Here is a 21,105-nt window from a genome sequence, read left to right as displayed (position 1 = left end):
ACAGATTCTTCACCTACTACACAAGGTACAAAGCTCAAACAGACTAAAGAACAGGAAACACTTCGTACATGCAATACTACTGGAAAAACAACCAAAAAGATAGAAGTTTTAACATAAATCCAGCTACTTTATTGATAGTTGCTATTCCACCCCTCATGAGAGAATTTATAATAAACAAAATTGCCTATGATCATAATGTTGTTGTTGTTTTGTTTAGTTGCTAATTTCTGTCCATATTTTTTGAGATCCCTTGGATATATAGCCCACCAGGCTCCTCTGTTCGTAGGATTTTCCAGGCAAGAATACTGGAGTGGGTTGACATTTCCTTCTCCAGAGGATCTTCCCAACCCAGGGATCTAACCTGCATATCCTGTGTCTCTTGCATTAGCAGGCAGGATTCTTTACCACTGCACCAGCTGGGAATATCTTAGTTATATAACAGGTCCTAATTTTAGAACATCTTAAAATCTTTGATTCAGATGATTTTTTAAGGAATGATTTTGTAGCTCAGATATACAAGTAGCTCCTATTTTATGGCATAAATGACAAAACAGGGCTGAGAGTTAGACGTTGCTGAGATCTCTTGACATCGCTCAATGTGCTTTCCTCGTCATGGGCTCTGCAAATCATCTAAAAACCACAAACCTCAGATTTAACATCCTGCTACCTGCTAAGTCGCTTCAGTCGTGTCTGACTGTGTGCGACCCCATGGACTGCAGCCTACCAGGCTTCTCCATCTATGGGATTCTCCAGGCAAGAACACTGGAGTGGGTTGCCATTTCCTTCTCCAGATTTAACATCAAGACAGGTCAAAACATACCTTCAGTGTTTATAAAAAATGTGCTCTTATCACAGGATTGTACCAGTTTATAAGAAGAATATGTCTGCACTGAGAGCAATGTATTCAGGGCACAAAAATGCTAATTAAATGCAACTTCAAAATTCTCACCTGGGCAATAAAAGTCATGAAGCCCTTACCTGATGATGGCAGTACCATTATATTTTGCTGAGGGTTCTCCAATGAGGACATGCCTAGATGATGGAGCTATCCCAACTTCTCCAGATGCTCCCTTATCTCCTCGAATGATTATTGATGCGCTACCTGAGTTCAAGATGATACATAATACCGCTCATGTAGAAAACACATGTATGAAAACACATGTATTTACTTAATACACGCCTGGCAAAGTTCTAAGGGATTTACATATACTAATCCTGTGAGTTAATCTTCATGATAAGCATATAAGTTAGGTACTAATATTATTCTCATTTTACCAACGAAGACATGTAAGCGCAGAGAGGCACTGAACACACTAAGGCAAATGACTTGCCCACAATCACATTTTAATGAAAAGGATAAAATGGGCAGTACTTCCAATACCACTCCCATGACAAGCAAGTATGGGACTGCATTCTACCCTATGCATTAATCCACTCCTACAGTAACCATTCTGCAGTTCACTATAAGTGGCTATGTGGCTACCTCTGTTAGCTATGTAGCAAAAGCAAGAGCTCTTGGGGACCCTTTTTTTTAAAATTTTCTGACAATCATTTGCTTCTAAGTGTTTATAAAATGTGTCAAGTATTCCTACGAAAATGGAAATAAAAATCATATCAAGTACTTTGAGTATTCATATCATAATCTGGCACTAACTTAAATGAGCTTGTTTCCAGAAGCACACATTAGAGTTTCAAGAAACAAAGGATGGGATTATTACACTATCACTTTCTGTGGCAATGGGTTAAAGCACCAACAGGGGTTTGTCAAGTGTAAGTATGTCACAGTTAGGAATACATTATGAATTTGTTTATATTAACAGATGATTTACCTTGATCCACTGGTATACTCTTGTTCTTGCATCTAATTAGTCCATAGAAACATCAACTCTGCTGAGTAACACAATGTAAATAACTGAGCTAGCTGACTTAAGATTTATGTAAGAATATAATGCAAAGATATGATTGACTCGAATGCCTGAAGCAAAGTACTCTAGATAAAATGCAAAAAGATTAACTACCCTAGGTGACACCTGGGGTGACCGCATATGATACTCTCTACAATTCTAAGAGTTTCCTTGGCCACAGAATTCTGCTTCTTTGGCCACAAACCCTTGCACAGGATGAAGTTCTTAATTTCAAAAAAGGACATGCAACAGGAACTAAGCTTTCATATCAACGTTGCTGTGCCATTGTTTATGGGCATTACATAATGAAACCATTTTAGCACCATTAATCCTCTTTCTCCAGATGTAAGAAACAAATTCTCACATGGACCATAGGCAAATGAGAACTATGATACCTGTTTCTGAAATGCTGAAATATCTAAGTAGTTATTTTATGATGAAAACAGATATAGATAGGCTGAAAGAGACATAAATAACAGGCTAAGTTTTAAAACAACATTTTATTACAAAAGTAACTGTGGTCATTTTAAGTATGCGTGGAAAATACAGATACTCAAAAGCCACCATCAACATTTCAAGTACATAATTCCTAATGTTTATGACATGCACATGAAAAGTGGGATTACACTGAACATGTTATAAAGCCAGTTTTATGAACGTAAAAATTATCCATGTAATTAAATGTTCTTAATTTTGATGCAAGTAAGGCTTTTTCTGCCACATTTTTTGAATACCTGCAGACTTTTCTGTTAAATTTAACCAGTCCCCTGCTGTTGGGTCATTTAGGAAGCTTTCATATTTTACTTTATGAACACTACTAAAGTAAACATCTTTATGTTTTTTAAAAAATCACACAGCTAGGGAGTATGAAAACCCTGGCATGCGACCCTACCAATGCTGCACGTTATAATTTTAGCTTTAAAAAGTCCTTAGCTGTCATACAAGTAGGAAATAACATCCTCATGTTTTAACAGACATTTTATGAATTATAAAAGCAAACAGTAACCATCATTGTAACTACTGATTATTTGGTCACATTTTTCCGAAAAAATACTTTTTAATTTCCAAAAATGTCGCACTCTCTCACCTTTTACTGGAGATATTTCTACCTCATCAACTGAGAGCAGCTGAATGGTGAAACGCCTGTCCTCCTCCAACGTGGCGTCCTGAAGTGTGTGCAGCACAATGGTCTTCTGGGACTCAGTCTACACCAAATGAGAGGAGAACACGTGTTTTCAGAGTGGCCAAACTTAAATTTTGAATGTTTTCATCAGCAGAATGACATTTAAGTTCATAAGCATTTTTTAAAGATGCCCTCTCTTTAAACCCTTTAGAATTACGGGTTTCTTCCAGAGATAATTATTACATAAAAATTAGCTCTGAGCAAAAATCCCATTAAGATTCTTAACAGGAAGAAGGGAAAAATTTTGAACACAACTTTCAAATTTACTGAAAAAATTTACTCTCAGCTCAACCACTGAGAGTTGAATCACTTGAGTTAAATGGCCACAGCATGATATAAATAAATCACAGTGAGAGGTGTAATACTTATAAGGGTTATCTACCTACTATCCCTTTTTGCTTTTTGCTTTCTACCCACTCCTGCTTCCTTCCTATTCCTTCCGCAGGTGTTGATCTCAAGAGAGCTCATATTATTCCTTCCCTCTCTGGTCTTACACTTAGCTCAGTAATTTCTTGGAACATATGGTAAGTTTTCAGTACAGATTGGAAGAGAAAGAACAAGGAAAAGCAAATACACAGAAGACAACACGCTTAATACTTTGCGAGGTAACCATGACAGAAATCATTTTTATCTTTAAGGTCTCCTCCGATGCTGACTGAATAAAGTCCAATTTTTCCCATGCATCACTGAATAATTTTCCACAGTTTGAATTCTGCTGTTTATTTCTTCTTATCTCAGTATTGCAGGCTTCCCTGGTGGCTCAGTGGTAAAGAAGTCGCCTGCCAGTGCAGGAGATGCAGATTCGATCCCTGGGTTGTAAAGATCCCCTGGAGAACGGAATGGCAATCCACTCCGGTATTCTTGAGTGGAAAATCCCATGGACAGAGGAGCCTGGGGGGCTACCGTCCAAGGGCTGGCAAAAGATTCAGACATGACTTAGAGACTAAACAATAAGACTCTTAGTTCTGCAATCATCTTTTCTTTGAGATTTTTATGAATTAAAAGTATTATTTTAATCGCTTCACTCTAGTTGCTCTTTCTTCAGAGTTCCTTTTTTTCTATTTTATAGTACTATACTTCTTAAAAATCTTATATAAGAGCTGCTGCTGCTGCTGCTAACTCTCTTCAGTTGTGTCCGACTCTGTGCGACCCCATAGACGGCAGCCCACCAGGCTCCCCTGTCCCTGGGATTCTCCAGGCAAGAACACTGGAGTGGGTTGCCATTTCCTTCTCCAATGCACGAAAGTGAAGTCGCTCAGTCATGTCCAACTCTTCGTGACCCCATGGACTGCAGCCTACCAGGCTCCTCCGTCCATGGGATTTTCCAGGCAAGAGTACTGGAGTGGGGTGCCATCGCCTTCTCTGGTGTGCCTAGCTACACGCCATTTGTTAGAGTGGAGATATAGGTATGTCAGAGCTGAATATCCAAGAACAAAGCTGTTATGCAGAAGTAAATGAAAAGCACCAGGTTGCGGAGCAAAGAACAAGATGGAGGGAGTCATATCCAGGGTCACCCACAAGCTTCTCCCTCCTGGTGTTCAGTACTCTGAACAAGGATGGCCCTATTCCCTTGGGGGAAAGATCAGACTATTTGCCACTTTGGCATGAATATCCTGCTAACATCAGAAAACCTTTCTAATCATCTGGGAAGCAGATCTAGTGATTAGAATCCAGTAACTGAAAACTGACTGTTCATTATTACTATGTGAAATCACTAAGGAAATTTCAAAGTAATCTCTAAATTCTTCTCATGCCAAGTGAGGATTTTACAGAGGGCTAGGCCATGTAACTGAGAGGTCTCCTGGGCCATCACATATCAAAATCTAAGACATGAGTGGTTGAAACATCTGTGACATCTGACGTGGGATCACTAATTCCATTAGAGAAACCAATACCTCAAAAAAGGCGGCAGAATGTCCCAAGTGGCAAATGGATTGCCAGAGGGCATCACTGACTCCATGGACTGTCCATGGAATTCTCCTGGCTAGAATACTGGAGTGGGTAGCCATTCCCTTCTCCCTTCCCAACCCAGGGATCAAACCCAGGTCTCCCACATTGCAGATGGATTCTTTACTAGTTGAACCACCAGGGAAGCCCAATCACCAATTAGAAAATTGAAAGAAAAAAATGTATTTGCTTCTGTGTTGCTTGGTGTTGAAAGCTCTCATAAAAGGTCACTAGACTCAAAAAAAAAAAAAAAAGACTATGTTTCATTGGAATTATCTTTAAATGTATGGTCAGTTTTCTTTTAGAAGGCCACCTTGGGGACCTTCTACTCTCTTATTTTTTATCTCGTTTACAGAAATTCATCTGCTTAGACTTTCTACATCTACTATATATCTATTAGAATCAATTTCATATAGGCGTTTACATTTGAGGCCTGGCGTGTTGCAATTCATGGGGTTGCAAAGAGTTGGACGCAACTGAGCAACTGAACTGAACTGAACTGATACAAAGTAATCTCTTACAATTTTATGCTTTCTCTTTTAACAGTTCTTTCTTACTTGGTCTTATCCTGTGAGATTATTTTTTGTGGCTTTTTAAAAAACTTATCCACCAGTTCTACAGTTTTTCTGGGTTTTAACTAATTCCCTTTTGTTTTCATTGTTATGAATTTAAGAATGATTTATGCGAACGTGAAAGTAAAAACCATGAAAGACGGATAAATCCAGACTCCCCAGTTTCTTCTCTTGTCTACTTGTCTATCCCAAAGCCAATCATACTATCGTATTTACCTCTAATACATACTATCTTAAATTCAGTTGGGGAAGGCCAGCCTCCATCCTTCTTTGTGAGTTTCTTGCTATTCTTGGTCTTTTACATCTCCATAAAGGTTTTAGAATCAGCCTGTCAATTCTCTTCCACTTTGCCATCCCTCCTTCCAGGATAAAAGACCTCAGAGTCTGGCTGATAACTACTAGTTGGCTCTAGTTAGAATGGAGTCATGGAAACCCTGTGCTTGGATTAACTGGGAGGAAGGTACAGCCAGGATTCCTTCCGAGAGGCTCTGTGTTCTATGTTTTAGAGCTGAAAGTTCTATGGGTAAGAAGACATCATGGATCATTTTAAGCAGGAAATGGCAAAACAAGATCTTCCTTTCAGAAAGGCAGGAGGAGAAAGGGATGAGACAGGACAAGATGGTTGGATGGCATCACTGACTCAAGAGACATGAGTTTGAGCAGACTCCGGGAGATGGTGAAGGACAGGGAAACCTGGTGTGCTGCTGTCCATGGGGTCACACAGAGTCGGACACGACTGACCGAAAAAAATAAATCAGAGGCACAGATGATGGACAGAAAAAAGATTTGGAGTGGGACCATCAGTTAAAAGATTACCCAAGGAGAGATGATGGAGGCATGGACTGTCACAACCATGACAGAGCAGGAGGAACAGAAAGAAAGGGTATTTAAAAGGGAACACTGACCAATCTCGGTTGTCAAATACACGCAAGAGTTACAGGACAGATGGAGATGGGGACGGCAGCTGGATGCCCGGCTTGCTTGGCCGGTTTTGCCCTCAATCAGGGGAGGTAATGTGGACAGCAGAGTAGTTTTAATGGTTGGATGTAGGCAGTGTCAAAACTAAATTTGATTTCAGACATTTAGGGGTGTGTATGTGTGTGTGATTTTCCCACGGTGCATATGATTTCAAAAAATTCCAGACATAGTGAATATATTAATATCAAATGAATTTATAAGCAATATTATGGAAAAGAACATCAAAGACAAATTAGAGAAAAACTGCAAGCATCCTGACAATGACTATACCTCATTAAAATGAAGCGTCCCACTTAAAGGACTGAGGTCATCCTTAGCCATCTCGTCTAGGGTCCACTGAAGTCGGACAGCTCCTTTACCTCCTGGGGACCGGACAACGGTCAATGTCACATATGAATCAGGGTCATCAGACAAAAGGGATTCATCTACCATTACCTGAAAAAGAGAAAATCAACCACAATTTCTGAATCTAGAGTTCTATTCATGGAATCACGTGGCAGGAAAAAAAAAAAAGCTTCACCAAATCCCATTCTCTTTTTGTCCTAGACACTCAGCTACTTGGCATTTCCTAACTTCTTTTGCAATTAGGTGGAGATTGTTATGGAATATCTGGCATAAAAAATAGAGGCAGAGCCTGCTAATCACAGTCTGGCCAACAGTTTCCCACACAATCTCCATATTCCCTCTGTCTCCATTTGCTGGGTGATTAGAGGAGGCAGAGTCACAGATGGAGAGTCTAGTGCCTGAGATGCCAGTTGGAGAAGAGGTATTCATAAGACCCCAACTTGGAAGAACATCATAGGACTTTGGCATAAAGAAGAAATAAACTATTAAGGAACTGAGATTTAGGGATTCTTTTTATGGTAGTAAGACTCCCCACATAATACAGACCTAATATGAATTACACACATTGACTCTGTGAAGCAAAGTACAAACTGAGCCTATTCCATGCATTTGCTATGTAAATACAAAAATATGGCACAACACCTTCCATTTTCAAGAAAGACACCTATTTGCGGTTGTTTTTTTTTTTTTAATGACATTTTGCATTGGTGCCAAGAGTAGAGATTTGGAGCCAACTGATATTTATTGGGACTTCCCCAGTGGCTCAGATGGTAAAGCATCTACCTACAACGCAGGAGACCCGGGTTCGATCCCTGGGTCAGGAAGATCCCCTGGAGAAGGAAATGGCAACCCACTCCAGTACTCTTGCCTGGAAAATCCCATGGATGGAGGAACCTTCTTACATATACTATGGGCCTCCCTAGTAGCGCAGACAGTAAAGAATCTTCCTGTAACACAGGAGACCCAGGTTCAATCCCTGAATCAGGAAGCGCCCCTGGAAAAGGGAATGGCTACCCACTCCAGTATTCTTCCTTGGAGGATTCCATGGACAGAGGAGCCTGGTGGGCTACAGTCCATGGGGTCAGACACAACTGAGCAACTAATATTTTCACCTTACCTTATTTAAGCCTCACAAAAACTAAGAAATCTGAGGGCCAAAGATATACATCTATTAGGAGAAAAGGAATCTGGGATTTAGTTATAATAATTTGATTTCACACTAACTGTTGTTCATACCACTCCTCAGAGACCAAAAATATCAAATAAGAGAGAGTTAAGTGAGAAAGAAAAAAAATCCATTATTAACAAACTGCATATATAAGTCCTTTTTGTTTCTATAAATAGTAACATTCTAGTTTCAGCTTCACAAGTATATTTCCATAAGTCTCTGCTTTACCCAGGGCTTTGGTATATTTAGCACATTGTCCTGGGAGCAGCTTATTAATTTTGACAGATTAATACCAATAATCTTGTCTCAGGGTTTTTCAATTCTGAATCTAATCAGTATTACCAAATAATGCTACCAGAATATGCACTATGTGCACAAAATACTGTATCTTATAGATACACATTAAATTCCATGTTATCAAGAGCTTCTGGCTGAAAAAAAAGATAAGATATAAGGAAAGGAGCCACAAAGGGTGAGCAACAAGCTACTGCTATTGTTATCAACAAGTAAAATAGCAATTGACACGTACTGAGGGTAAAGCCCAATTATATATGCTTTACATTTAACAACTCACTCCTCACGACAAGAGTTTGGACACCTTAGATCTTACTTTTAGATGATTAGACAAGTTGGAAATCTGAGGCTATTACAGTAAGACAGTAGTACCCAGATCAAGGGTACACTAAGGCTTTTGCAGTAAACTTTACAACTGCAGCTAAAATTAAATGAATAAATAGAAATTTTTTATGAATAATAGTGGAACTCTTCATTTTCTCAAAAAGTGAGAGAAACTCGTAAAGACACTCCCCAACAGCTAAGTCCAAAAGTGTGACTAAGTGAAAAGTAAAAACATTATTATAAGGTTTCATCAACTGGAGGCTGGACTACTTAAACCCTGAACATTTATAATCTAACCTCGAAGCTAATAGAGAATACATTTTTAGCACATTGCATATATTTTATAAAAATAAACTGCATATTCATATACACTATTACTCTGCATATATGCAAAGAAGGCCTGGATGGAAATATAATCAAATACTAATGTATGTACCTTAGAGCAGTAATATTATGGCTTTTTTCTTTATACCTTTTGTATTTCCCAGACTTCTTAGGCTGCCTGCAAAACACTCACGGATACTCTTGTGTGAATCTTCCACCCTTTACAAAACACTTACTTCCACTCATTCCTTTCTCAAGGAAGAGTATCATGAGACTACAGCAGCAGAAGTACTGTGTTCTTCTATAGTTTCCACTTTCTTACGAAGTTGAAATTTCAATGATCAAATAATTAGGCCGTTATTAGTGTCTATCTAAATTGTGGTGCAAGCCGTAGTGCTAGCCTTGCAGCCAAAGAACAGTAAAGATAATAAGCATTAGAACTATTTGCTATTATTTAAAATGATCTAAGGTGAATTACTGATTATCTATAAGTGACAAAATAAAGGGAATGGCGACACAGGAGCCAGAAAAGTTGATGTACATAAAAATTATCTAAAGATTCGTATGGCTGTTTCATCCTGAAACTTCCTTTAAAAGATAAAGTCATAGAAATTATAATGTAATCATTATGTCAATAATTATGATACACTTTATTTTATATTTAAGGTGTAGAGATAATTTAGTACGAGTCAAAGCTTTTCTCTCTCAGAGGCTGAACCAATAATAATTGGGCTCACTCTTGTAGGTCTTGAAAGCAGACAGTCAAGGGGAAGTAAGAGGGGAGAGAGAAGAAATACAAGGAAACACATGAGTCAGGGCTGATTGTAGTGTTTTGTTCAATATAAATCAAGATAGAAGACCCAAGAGGTGAGGAATATAAATCTCTCCCCAGCCAAACCATCCTGGGGTCAGGACGTAACAGAATCTGGATGGCAGTCTGGTAGCAGAGCAGGTAGAGAACAGAAAGTCCAGACAAAAGTACCTTGTGGTCTGTCACAGCCAATAATGGAAATGTGTTCTCCTTTTTAACTGCCTGATGCTAAGAGCTCTCATTCCTGTGAAACTGCCTAGGTTCGAGGACTGGCCCCTAATTCAACAGTCAACTCAAAAGAGCCTTGAGAAAAGAAGCTTTAAGTAAAGAGTAATGAAATCTAGAAAAAAAAGAAAATTACCTTTCTGCTATAAATTAAATGAAAAATGAGCCTAGAGGAAAGCACCCCGCACCCCCTGATATATTTCACTTACAGTCTTTTCTTCAAATCCAAATACTCCAAATGGAGAGTCATTTTGTGGAATAACAACAGTTACCACAACATCATCGCCAAGTCTGCCACCTCCAGCCGCCTTGATTAAGGAAATATTGAACATCTCCATGAGCTCAAATTCATCATCATCAATTATGGTGATTTCTATCACTGCCGTAACCTATAAAAGAAAAGAAGGAAGAAAGGAAAGAGGGAGGGAGAGATAGAAGAAGAAGGGGGAGAGGCAGGAAGGATAGAATGTGATACTAATTTTCGATGGCAAACATTTTTAGTAGAAATTTAGAAACATAGTACCAAAGAAAAAAGCAGGCATTTTCACCTGTTATGTTCATAATATTATTTTAAAGTCATATATTTATAGTATTTCAAAGTCAAAAGGTTTCAGTTCATTGTTTCCAAAATAAAGGAAATTATATAGTAATAAAATATAGTTACAGATTCAAAAAAAAAACAATGAAGTCTTATTCTTGAACAAAAATATTTTAAATGTCATGCAGGTTCTAATAGCCATTGCCCAAACATAAATTTTAGTATATTTGGTATTAATATGACCTGATATAAAACTGTACCTCATAAATGATTACTATCTTCTGCAACTAAAGTAAATCCTTTTGGTTCCAAATTATTGTTCGTGTTATTACAAGGGAAAAAGACAAGAATGAGAAAATCCAAATTCTATTATTAGAAGTTTGTGATTAGGGGTTTATTCATCTGCCTGGCTCTATGTTAAAAGTTTTTATAACTTATAATTCGATCCAGCTTGTAATATAACTATTGGTCACAAAAATATTCCAGCTGTATGTCCATATTTAAAATCCTTTTTTGTATCCCAGAGGGAAATGCCATAGACATTTATCGAGAAATGGTTCTCCTACCTAAAACCACCTTTAATATAACAGAGAAAATGAAAAACCTCGATGCCATACTCATGGAAACAGAAACCTGAATAAAATCAAAGGCTAAAATATAAGCTTATCCAAATGCCTGCACCTCGTCAATACTGTGGAACACAGAATACTTGCCCTACAGTATGTTAAATTTAAGAACAGTGATGATTCAAAGGATGCTAAGTGATGGGACTTTAACTTTTTGAAAAGAATAAGCTACTGATAATATAAAGTTAGAAGGCCACCTCAACGAAAGTAAATTTGTTTCTACTTTTAATGTAAAATCTACATTTCCCTTCCTCTTAGTAGAAAACGCTTTATAGTCCAAAATTTGCTAAAACCTCATGATTTCAAATATGAACAGCAGACCTTTATGTGTAGGAAACTCTAGATCTGCGTGCTTATCTTTCAGCAGTACCTACTATTCCCCAAGGGCAACTAATAAGTTGATGTACACTATGCATATCTGTGCAGGCAAAATCGGACTGCGTGTAAATCGATACTGCTCTTTGAAATTATTAACAGTTTCATGATTGTTCACGTGCTTTGTCCACTTACTGATTTAAAAATTTATGAAAACATCTTATGCTTACATATTGCAAAATGCCCAGTTCACAAGCTTACAAATCTTAAGGAATATTTTGTGATTTTAACACTGGTTGACCCAAATCTAGAATACTGCTTTTCAGTTTTTTCCAGTTTTAACTACTGTGCTCCTGTTCTATCACTTCAGTCTTTTTTAATTGTTAAAAAAAAAAAAATTGTTGGATAACAATAAATGTACATAATAAATATCTTTAGTAATAAATGTATAAACTTTTGGTGCAAATCCTAAATAAATATTTATATTTATAAACATTAAAAAATAGAATAAAAAACCTAAAATTCATAGGAATAGTCTAGTTCATCAGGCAATATTTTATACATTCTTAGGCACCTCTAAGCCAATTATTATCCTTTTATAACTTTATTTAAAATAGAATACAAAGTGGGAAAGCTCAGAAAGGGTGAGATTCTTGCTTATTTATATCCTCTCTCCATGTCCATTAATAAATTATACATTACCTAACAATATCTCTGTTAGCCTGACATGGGAATTTAGAATATTATACATTTAGCCATCACCACTGCACGTTCATTTGGTAGATGCCTATAAAATGTCTGAAGTACAACCAAAAAATGCTAATATGTCTGTGACTAACATACTTGTCTATCTGCAAATTCAAGAATCCCATGAGATGGCTTAAAGTCTTCCAGGCCAGCACTGTCCACTGTTGCTTTCCAATAAACCTTTACTGCCCCAAAGCTTCCAGCCAGCCGAACTACAGGAACTTGAAGAATGTTCAGGGGTGAAGGCACCTCATAGGCAGTAATAACTCCAACATCCTTTAAGTAAAGAATATGTAAGTTAAAATGCAAGACAAAAGTAACTCTTACAATTCATCACTACCTAAATTTATTATCTCTACTACTAGTTCTTATACTTTACTCTTCAAATTAATAGCTGGATATAAGTATGCATATTCAGTCTTCAGAACTCTTACATTTAAATGTATAGTAAATAAACTTGCTTAATCCCTTGGTCTAGCTCAAAGACAGCTTAAGAATTAGTCTATAAGAAAAACTTTGAGAGATATTTATTAATATCTACAATAAAAGTCAATTATTTTTCAGAAAATACGGGACACTGGCCCAATCAGCAGGTGCAAGCTTTTGTATTACTATAAACATGTGAAAGTTCATCTCACTCTGGTAACGTGGAACTTAAAAATTCCTCTGGGATCATCATTTTCTTCAATCATTATCTCAGCCACTTCCAGCCCCGGCCTTCGCACACTGGGCTGTCCTGCAGAAAACTCAGAGTTCACCAGGCGCACCTCCGTGATGCTGACAATAAAGCCTTCCTCCAGCTCGGGAACATCATCCTAGGTGCCAAGAACCAAGGGAGAAGAGAGAGAGACGGGGTCTTATTTTTTAAAACACATTCAATTTGCAATGGAAATGTAATATTTTTCAGTAAAAAAATGACATCCACAGGAATAGGCTGCTCTACCACACACACAAAAAAATATTCCTTTTTTATGTTTTAATACATTTCTATTGACAACCTCAGAATCTAAGGGGATATTTAAGCATGTGGGTGATGTTACCCAATGGAAGCCACATACTCATGAGCAAGTAAAATAAATTAAAAAAAAAATCTATCCTACAATTTTGACCACATCCTATTGAATATGTTCTATATATATGACAGTCCCTCAATTTAGAAGGTGGTAAATGCTTCATACATCTTAAAAATGAAAATTCTACACTTTAAAAAATATAATCTTATATTTTAATTAACTTTAAAAAAATTATCTTAGTTTTCAATAGGTAATAAAAAATTTCAAAAGCTAGAATACTTAGTGAAAATGAAAGGAAATCTCTGTTCTATCCCTCATGTCTTTCCAGAATGTCCTCTCCATAAGCCACTATTATCTAATACCATGAATACCACTATTAATAACACTATATTATACAATATTATATTCACTCAATAATATGATTACAATTAATATTATATAGTACACAATATAAAGATAATATTTAATTATATATTAGTGATAACACTATTAACCAATTTCAGTTTCCTTTCCTTCATTACAGATGTATATACGAAGTGTATACACATTCTCCTTAGACAAAGGAGAGAAAGAGGATGATCTAATCTATCTGAAGACTAATCTTAATTCAAGCAATCATATGAAACTCAAAATAACCAGATGAACTTGGGCATTTTATTCATTCAGTCATTAGTTGAAAACAACTAATAAACCAACAGAATAGAGGATCCAACCAGACATATAATCAATCCAAATTCAACGCTTCAAAGTTCATTCCAGCAATATTCCAGTTCAAAAATAAATATAAAAAATGAATTCACTTGTTATTTTTATCTTTACATTATAAAATATTCATTTATTATTAAATATTAGAGGTTTCCCTGGTGGCTCAGTGGTAAAGAATCCACCTGCAAAACAGGAGATGCTGGAGACATAGCTTTAATCCCTAGGTTGGGAAGATCCCCTGCAGAAGGAAATGACAACTAACTCCAGTATTCTTGCCTGGAAAATTCCACAGACAGAGGAGCCTGGTGGACTATACTGTTGCAAAGACCCAGACCTAACTGAGTGACTGAGCACACATATTAAATATTAGGGTGAGTGGGAGCATTAGAGTACTTACATCTTAATATTCTAAAAGTATATTTTTTAAAGATTTTACCTTTAAGAGCATCACATTTTTATCTTTTATCTTCATTTTCCTTTATTATCATATCATACTCATTGAAGCCTAGACTCACCGGCAAAATGGCAACTTTGACATAAGTTTCTTTTATGTTTTCTTTCATTATTATCATTGTTTCTTGTAGCACATAGTCTTCATTCTCAGTGGCTTGATTATTGATGTGCAGTAAGAAATTGGGTTTAGCTACCAACTGAATGGCTATGTCTCCAAGTAATCCTTTATCGCGAATGATTTGTAACTGAAGAGCGGTGACGTTCTCTACGAGACAGACGTGCCTTAAGTAAGTAAACTTTTCTAACAGCTGTTGATGCTATTCTAAGCACTTAGGGTGGAGTGTTCTGACTATCTCTTCTAGACAGGTAAAGAAAGACAGATAAACAAAGGCAATGTATACTCCCAAGGAATACTTCGTGCTTTTCCCAACCAGTCACCAGAGCTGTGCTGAAATCACCATACACTGCCCGCATTAGTTCCCAGTTTTAAACCCTCACTTCTGGGTCTCCCTCACTCTCCTACGCTGCACATGGCATGCCCATTAACAGAACTGCTGAAAATACTAAGAAAGTGCGTACCTGGACGATAAGCAGAGGGGCTAATGACAAATGCTAAGAAGATTCTTCAAAAACGAAAAATTAAACACACACAGTCATTTAATGACTCATTATTAAAAGAGCAAGTTTGTTCTTTGGCTATCACAGAGCTCAAAGTATCTCACAACACCTATTTCACTTCTTAGATTTTTAAAATTTAATTTGCTAAAAATGAAAAAAAAAAAGAAAAAAAAGCATGTCAATCTTCCCTACCAGTCTGTGAGTTTCTAATGACCGAATACCATGTCCTTGCTTCCAAAACATGTAGCGTGATTTTTGGTACTTACTAGGTGCTATGGTTGCTGAATGGATAACAGATCGTTTTACTTTAAGGCTACTATTTCTGTTCCCATATATACAGACATATAAAGACCTACGTGAATAATTACATGTCATTTTTCTCCATCAGTTATTTAAATGAAAGGTCCTTAAAAGATGTCTGTTTCTATTTGAAAATTTTAGAACCTTCAGATAGCATAGTCTTAATACTGGGATGGCCAAAAGATTCGTTCAGATTCTTCTGTATTATCTTATGAAAAAACCCAAACAAACATTCTGAGCAACCCAATACATATGTATTATATTTAACCTTCTATTTAAATAAGTCAAATGACCTTTATCTATAAAAATCTACTTGTTCTACAATTTATACAAATAGTCAGGCAAAGATGTCAACATGAAACTCAAAGGAAACAGGGAAATAGAAACTGATCACTCATACTTCACAGAAAAATATTATTCTAATTATTGCTTTGGGTTTAATAATTAACATCTCAAATACCACATGAATTTCCCTGTGCTGTTGACTGTTTTCTATAACTATTGAAAATCTATACAGGAGAAACTGAGCAAGAAAAGAGAACAGATAGATTAAAAATGAAAAAGAGAAAGTTAAAACAAAAACCAAACACTTCTACTACAATGATTTACTAAAACATTAATATTTCTATTATGACAGTAATATCTCAAAAGTATTTCATACAGCCATAATGACACGATCAGACAATTTAATAAAGACAAATAAAAAAAAGGATTACGACCTGTCGAACTGAAAAATATCATACAAAAAGAAATTTATATCCCCAGTAAATATTAGAATTAAAATATTCAATAAAACTTATGAGAACCTGAAAATATCTAACAAGATTTACCTGTAGGCTCTGCTACTTTAATGAAGAGAGACTCAGCATGCCAGCCAACCAAGCCATAAGGTGAGTCATTGGGCAGAGTGGTTATCACAGACTTGCTTCTTTTCTGATCAATAGTAGCACCTTTTGATGGGTCCTCAACCCCTTCTGTGATAATACGGATGAGTGTTACAATGACAATCTCTGACAATTCTGGTAGATCATCAGCAAGAACAGTCAGAGTAATTGTAGACAGTGCCTGGCCTTCAGAAAATGAAATCTAAAATTTTAAAGAAAGAGGATTTTATTTATATTTTAGTTATCACTGTGCAGTAAGAATATCAAAGGTTAGATTATCTTTTAATACTGACCGTATCTTAAATAAGCAACAACATGTGATCCTACAAATCAATCAAATGCCTTTCACATGAGAAAGAGAAGATTTTTAGGAAAAAGAAAAAGTAAACCACTACTAAAACTTAAGCTAATAAATCATGTAGCCAAACTGTCCTGTTCTGGAACCTACATTCTTAATGAAACACTGATTACACTCTCTCTCTCTCTCTCTCTCTCGCTCTGAAAAGTTAAGTCCTAGGTACCATATATAAAATCTGTAAACATTAAATATCTTCCTCTACAAAATTTTTGCTAGGAATGCTACTTCCCTTGCTTAAATTCTGAATGTATTATTTAACAATGATTCAGTCAAAACAGGAGTAGAAAGACAGAGATACAAATCAGAGCAGCTCTCTCCTGTGTCTCCATTATCTGAAGATTCAAAACTGAATTTGCTAAAAGGCACCTGGAGTCCTTTCTGATAGGCTTCTGTCTGTTTCTTGAATGTCATTTCCCTTTGTTCCCCACCTCAGAATTTATTCTCTAGTAATAGGGACACAGGACTTCCCTCGTGGCTCAGATAGTAAAGAATCCACCTGCAAGGCAGGAGACTCAGGTTCAGTCCCCGAGTCGGTAAGTTCCCCTGGAGTAGGAAATAGCATCCCACTCCAGTATTCTTGCCTGGGAAATTCCATGGACAGAGGAGCCTGGCAGGTTATAGTCCATAGGGTCACAAAGAATCAGACAAGACTGAGCAATTAACACTTACTTACTTACTTATTAATAGGGATACAAACTATTTACAACTATTTAAACTAGCGTTACAAGCCTATTTTGCTGGCACTCATCTCTCCACCTAGAGAAGGCACTTCAGGATATAAACTCAAGAGCTTTATTAATAAAATCAGGAGTAAGAACACTACCGCCCTTTGGTCAAATCCATTTTTTAGAAATCAAGTTTTACTGGCAAACAGAAAAGCTCATTTGATCACATATTGTCTATCGCTGCCATGTGCTACAAGGCAAAGCTGACAGCTGGAGAAAAGACCATACAGGCCCTAATGTCTAAAGTATGTACTATCGGATCCTTTACAGAAGTTACTCACCTTTGGATAAAATACTTCTCATCCAAACTACAGTCCACACTTAAAGACACTCTTAGGCATTTAAATTAGAAGTAATTTTAATTAAGCTTACATGAGAAATACTAATTGGGGAAATGTAATTCAGAACCTGAGAAATACAACTTAAAAGTTTTTGGTAGTTTGAATACATATTCACTGCAATACAATTTGCCATAATATTCTTAAGACACTTTGCTCCAATCATCTTTCCAATGATGCAGAAATCTAGAAATGATGAACCAGAATAAACACCTACCCTGTTTAGATAAAATTCCACGAGAGGTCTTTTAAAAGCACTCTTCAGAGAAACACTTGGGCAAAATACACAAGAGTAATCTATTAAACCCAAGACAAGTCAAGGAAACAACCCATCCTCCAATTAGGAACCAAAAGCCCCTTGAACCATCTCTTTGTGAGTCGCCTACTTCTTTGGCCCATTCTGAGTCCCTCCTCAAACTTGTGTCATGGATGTCTACTACCCTCCAACAGCACATAATGTGATACTCTCCCAGACCCCTTCCTGTGACTTATGTACCTATCCCGCAGCTATTGGGAATAACAGCTTCTGTATTTCTCATAGGAACTGTCCTCAGCCGCAGCACACTATTGTATCCAAAGTTATGCCCCAAAGGGCTTCCCAGGTGGCTCGGTGGTAAAGAATTCACCTGCTAAAGTCGGAGATGCAGGAGACACAGGTTTGAGCCCTGGGTTGGGAAAATCCCTTGGAGAAGGGAATGGCAACCCACTGCAGTGTTATTGCCTAGGAAGTCCCGTGGACAGAGGAGCCTCTCGAGCTACAGTCCAGGCGGTTGCAGGTAGTTAGATGCAGCTGAACACACACGTGTGCCCCCAAAACAGAGGTGATCTGAGACCACGGATGGGTAAATCAGGGCTGCGATATCACACCCCTCCCTCAAGCTGGAAAACAGGAAACTCCACAACTGCTGACCACACAACTCTGGTCTACTTTTCCATACACCTGGCTATTTCACATGTACTTGTTCTCTATTCATAGCTTCTATTCTACCCACATCTCAAAACCACATTTCCAGCCCCACATGCATTGGTTTTATCTTTCTGAGAGTGTAACACACCCATAATCTGGCTGACTAGTGTACTGAATTTCAAAAGGGATAGTGTTTTTACAGGTAGTTTTGATATTACAGGGGCAAAAAGGAAGAATCACTACAATAAAACTAACCTTAACATGTAGCCCTCTCTATGGTGATTAGGAGGAATCCAGTGGTGACATGGTCAAACTCAAGTACTTCACCCGTGCCCACCACCCATGGGCAGGGTTTGGTCCCATGTATCAAGAGTAACCACAATTTAAAAGTGACTTTCCTATAATGTTTTAAATTACATACCACTCCTGAGGTAGGAAATATATCACTAATACTTCCGTCAGCTTCCCACGCTACGGTTATACGACCGTATGTTCCTTTTAAGCGTTCCACATTCAAGGTTACTAGGCTATCTTGCTCCATTTCTTCCACTTGCTTATATAATGAATTCTGGAAAATAAACAGGAAGCTGCAGAGAGCTATTTGAAATTATCTAAGCAGACTTTTATTTCACAGTAGCATGCATTTGCAAAATTCACAGTACTAAGCAACATATTAAGTAAAAAACAATAATTTTTAAAATGGTAATGTGGATGACCATGACTGTACTTTAAAACATGCGAGTTTGAATAAGTAAAAGACTAAGTTAAAGTAAGTGAAAATGTTAATTTTACAGCTTTTTTTCCCCCAGCTCTATATTTTTCAAATTTTCTTCAATACACGTACATCATTTTTATACTCAGAAAGCATGCTCATTTTTATAAGCAGTATACACAGCATGTAAGCAGCTTGTAGGACAGCAACGTCATAGGGAAGTCAGCAGAACAGAGAAGCCTTCTTCCTCCCCTACATTAAGCTCTGGCAATCCTTCCAGGTCTTTGCTTCCTGATTGTAAAGTAAAAGTGTTTGGTCTACGTGGTCTGCAAGGTCCCATCCAAATGTAATGACATCATGAGAACCCAGGAGCTCCTTTCTGATCATTGACAAATGTCTCCTATCCTTACACTCATATCCTCTGAAACATTTCCACAGGCTGTGACGCTCCCATGGATAATGTTCCATTAGCCCATGCTCTTTACAACTGTTTTTCCTGCCGGAACGATCCCTCTCCCTCCTGTTAAAATCCCCTACTCCTCGGCTCACCTATACTTCTGAGCCTCTTTCCTTTGTTCCAGACTGATTTTTGCATCTCTCTGACTGGAACTTTCTTTGCCCAAAGCCTGCAACTTCTAGTGCGGCTATTTAACGAACTTTTCCTCAAAATTAATACTCCAAAGAATCTCTTCTTAAATAACCCTGCCTCCTCCACAGGCCATACAGAGAGAATACAAAGACTTTAAAAAATCTTCCCAGTAAGGTTTTTCCTGTTTCTTTACTAAATCTGAAAAAAAAAACTCCATTCATTTCTCAAATGAAATTAAAAAATTTCATTTAAGCTTATGAAAGCTTCTAGTTAGAATGCTAATTTGAGAAGATATCCAACCCTATGGCAATATTTTACACAGCATCTCAACACACTGTTACACAGTAATAAAATCCTGCTCAAGGCGATCAAACATTCCTACAGAAAGCGCTTTGATTTTAAAATATGCGTATAATTTCTTCACAAAAGACAATGCTTTTTAAAAAAAATAAAGAAAATGCCATTTCAAAAAAGAAGCCTCTCTCTGGTTTCACACCGTCTATTAACAAGGATTGGTAAAATGAGGATTTAATATAGCCAGAAAATATTCAAGAAATTATCAGCATCTTCTTCAGTCCCGTCTTGGAATGAGGTTGCCCAGACACAAGAGGCCTGTACTGAGGGACTTGACTGAGTGGACTGAAGAAACCCAGGATTCTGTCTATTGGCAAGGATCACACCACAGTGATGTGATAGCTTTGAAGCAATTATGAAACAAGTTTCACAAACAGAGGTCTATGCTTAGGCAGTCGAGGAACACAATAGACTCCCCAACTGCAGCATGACCTGCGGGGAGAGGATGAGGCTGAGCGGCAGAGCATGTGGGTTCCTGCCCCAGGAGCTACGGTTCCATCCTCTAAACTTGTATAAGACCCAGAGAAGCCCATGGGAGTCTTCTGTTTCCTCTCCCGCATAATGACAGGTTCACAGGAAGCACCGACTGTGTGGCAGGCACTTTTCTGGTTCCGGGAAAGCTGCAAAGAAAGTGGTGTGCGCGCTCTATGCTCTTGCAGGTATGCATGCTAAATGCTTCCAGTCACGTCCAACTCTTTGCAACCCCGTGGACCGTAGCCTAGCAGGCTCCTCTGTCCCTAGGATTCTCCAGGAAGAATACTGGAGCGGGTTGCCATGCCCTCCTCCAGGGGATCTTCCTGGCCCAGGGATCGAACCCGTGTCTCTTATGCCTCCTGCACTGGGTGTAG

The 21,105-nt window shown here is 37.6% G+C and overlaps 1 protein-coding gene across 1 annotated transcript in view; it reads right to left on the bottom strand.

Annotated features, from left to right (window-relative positions):
- GPR98 (G protein-coupled receptor 98) overlaps positions 1-21,105 on the bottom strand; it is a 543,192-nt gene that overhangs the window by 356,644 nt on the left and 165,443 nt on the right. The window contains exons 53-61 of the mRNA XM_010831922.1: positions 19,024-19,170; positions 16,221-16,476; positions 14,535-14,737; positions 12,940-13,116; positions 12,398-12,577; positions 10,285-10,464; positions 6,855-7,019; positions 2,992-3,109; positions 979-1,102 (exon numbers count right to left, since the gene is read on the bottom strand). Of these exons, the coding sequence (XP_010830224.1) occupies positions 979-1,102; positions 2,992-3,109; positions 6,855-7,019; positions 10,285-10,464; positions 12,398-12,577; positions 12,940-13,116; positions 14,535-14,737; positions 16,221-16,476; positions 19,024-19,170 (1,550 nt within the window). The remainder of the gene's footprint in view (positions 1-978; positions 1,103-2,991; positions 3,110-6,854; positions 7,020-10,284; positions 10,465-12,397; positions 12,578-12,939; positions 13,117-14,534; positions 14,738-16,220; positions 16,477-19,023; positions 19,171-21,105) is intronic.

This window comes from Bison bison, unplaced genomic scaffold, assembly GCF_000754665.1.
Source record: "Bison bison bison isolate TAMUID 2011002044 unplaced genomic scaffold, Bison_UMD1.0 scf7180017864533, whole genome shotgun sequence".
NCBI classification, from domain to species: domain Eukaryota; kingdom Metazoa; phylum Chordata; class Mammalia; order Artiodactyla; family Bovidae; genus Bison; species Bison bison.
The sequence above is the reverse complement of the archived record's forward strand: the minus strand, read 5'-3'. Positions and strand labels throughout refer to the sequence as shown.